Source organism: Antrostomus carolinensis, unplaced genomic scaffold (genome assembly GCF_000700745.2).
Source record: "Antrostomus carolinensis isolate BGI_N321 unplaced genomic scaffold, ASM70074v2 scaffold12811, whole genome shotgun sequence".
Classification (NCBI taxonomy): domain Eukaryota; kingdom Metazoa; phylum Chordata; class Aves; order Caprimulgiformes; family Caprimulgidae; genus Antrostomus; species Antrostomus carolinensis.
In genome coordinates this window covers 6,470-7,238 of record NW_010296361.1, presented here as the reverse complement: position 1 = coordinate 7,238, position 769 = coordinate 6,470, and the positions used below count along the sequence as shown (strand labels likewise).

The window sequence follows — 769 nt, the reverse complement described above, 5'->3', positions numbered from 1 at the left end:
CCAATGGAAATGGGGACCCCCCCTCGCCCCCACCTTGGGTGATACATTAATCCCATCGTAAAGGTCCAAAAGTCACTGCCAATAACTGCCTGGCTCCTGGTCAAGAACTAATTCCCCTCTCCCTATCTTGGGGATATTTAATTGCTCACCCTTATCAACACCCAGTCTTGGGAAGTGAAAATCAAAGTGTTCTAAATTTTACTCCACACAAACTCCACTTTTTAATTAAATTACCTTTTTTCACCCCTTTTTTCTCGAGGCCTTTCGACTGCCCCCGTGCATGACAGCCTCTTAGGTATTTATAACGGCGAAGAGTTCGTCTTCCAGGAGAGCAGCTGGTACATCATCAATCTGCTCAAGCTCCTCTGGCACTACGGGCTCAACCCTCTGCGGATGTCCATGTGGGTGGAGGACATCCTGGACAAGTTCATGCGGTACGTCGAGTCCCTGGTGAGGGAAAAAGTGGGGAAACCTGCTGCTGAGTTATAAAAATGGGAGAAATCATCCCATCGAGAAAGAGTCAACAGCACTGAGAATGAAATGAAATCATCATCATCATTGAGAAAGAGTCTCTGGTTCCCCTCTCTCCAATGCCCATCGTTTTTCTAAGGAAAAAAAGATTGAGATAAGCGCTGTCATCTTCAGACTGGTGGAGAAATAATGAAGCTGTGGTGGAAATAGGTGATAGATGGGGGATGGCCCATCGGTCTGGGTGCTGGAGAGAATTAAAGGGTGCACGGGGAGAATCAAAGTGAGTGTGCGTGGGGAG

The 769-nt window shown here is 47.5% G+C and overlaps 1 protein-coding gene across 1 annotated transcript in view; it reads left to right on the top strand.

Annotated features, from left to right (window-relative positions):
* Nucleotides 1-259: 259 nt before the first annotated feature.
* The window catches only part of PCYOX1 (prenylcysteine oxidase 1), a gene marked incomplete at its 5' end in the record, with an annotated part of 3,373 nt that continues 2,863 nt past the window's right edge, over nt 260-769 (top strand). The window contains one exon of the mRNA XM_010178256.2: nt 260-434. Within this exon, the coding sequence (XP_010176558.2) occupies nt 260-434 (175 nt within the window). The remainder of the gene's footprint in view (nt 435-769) is intronic.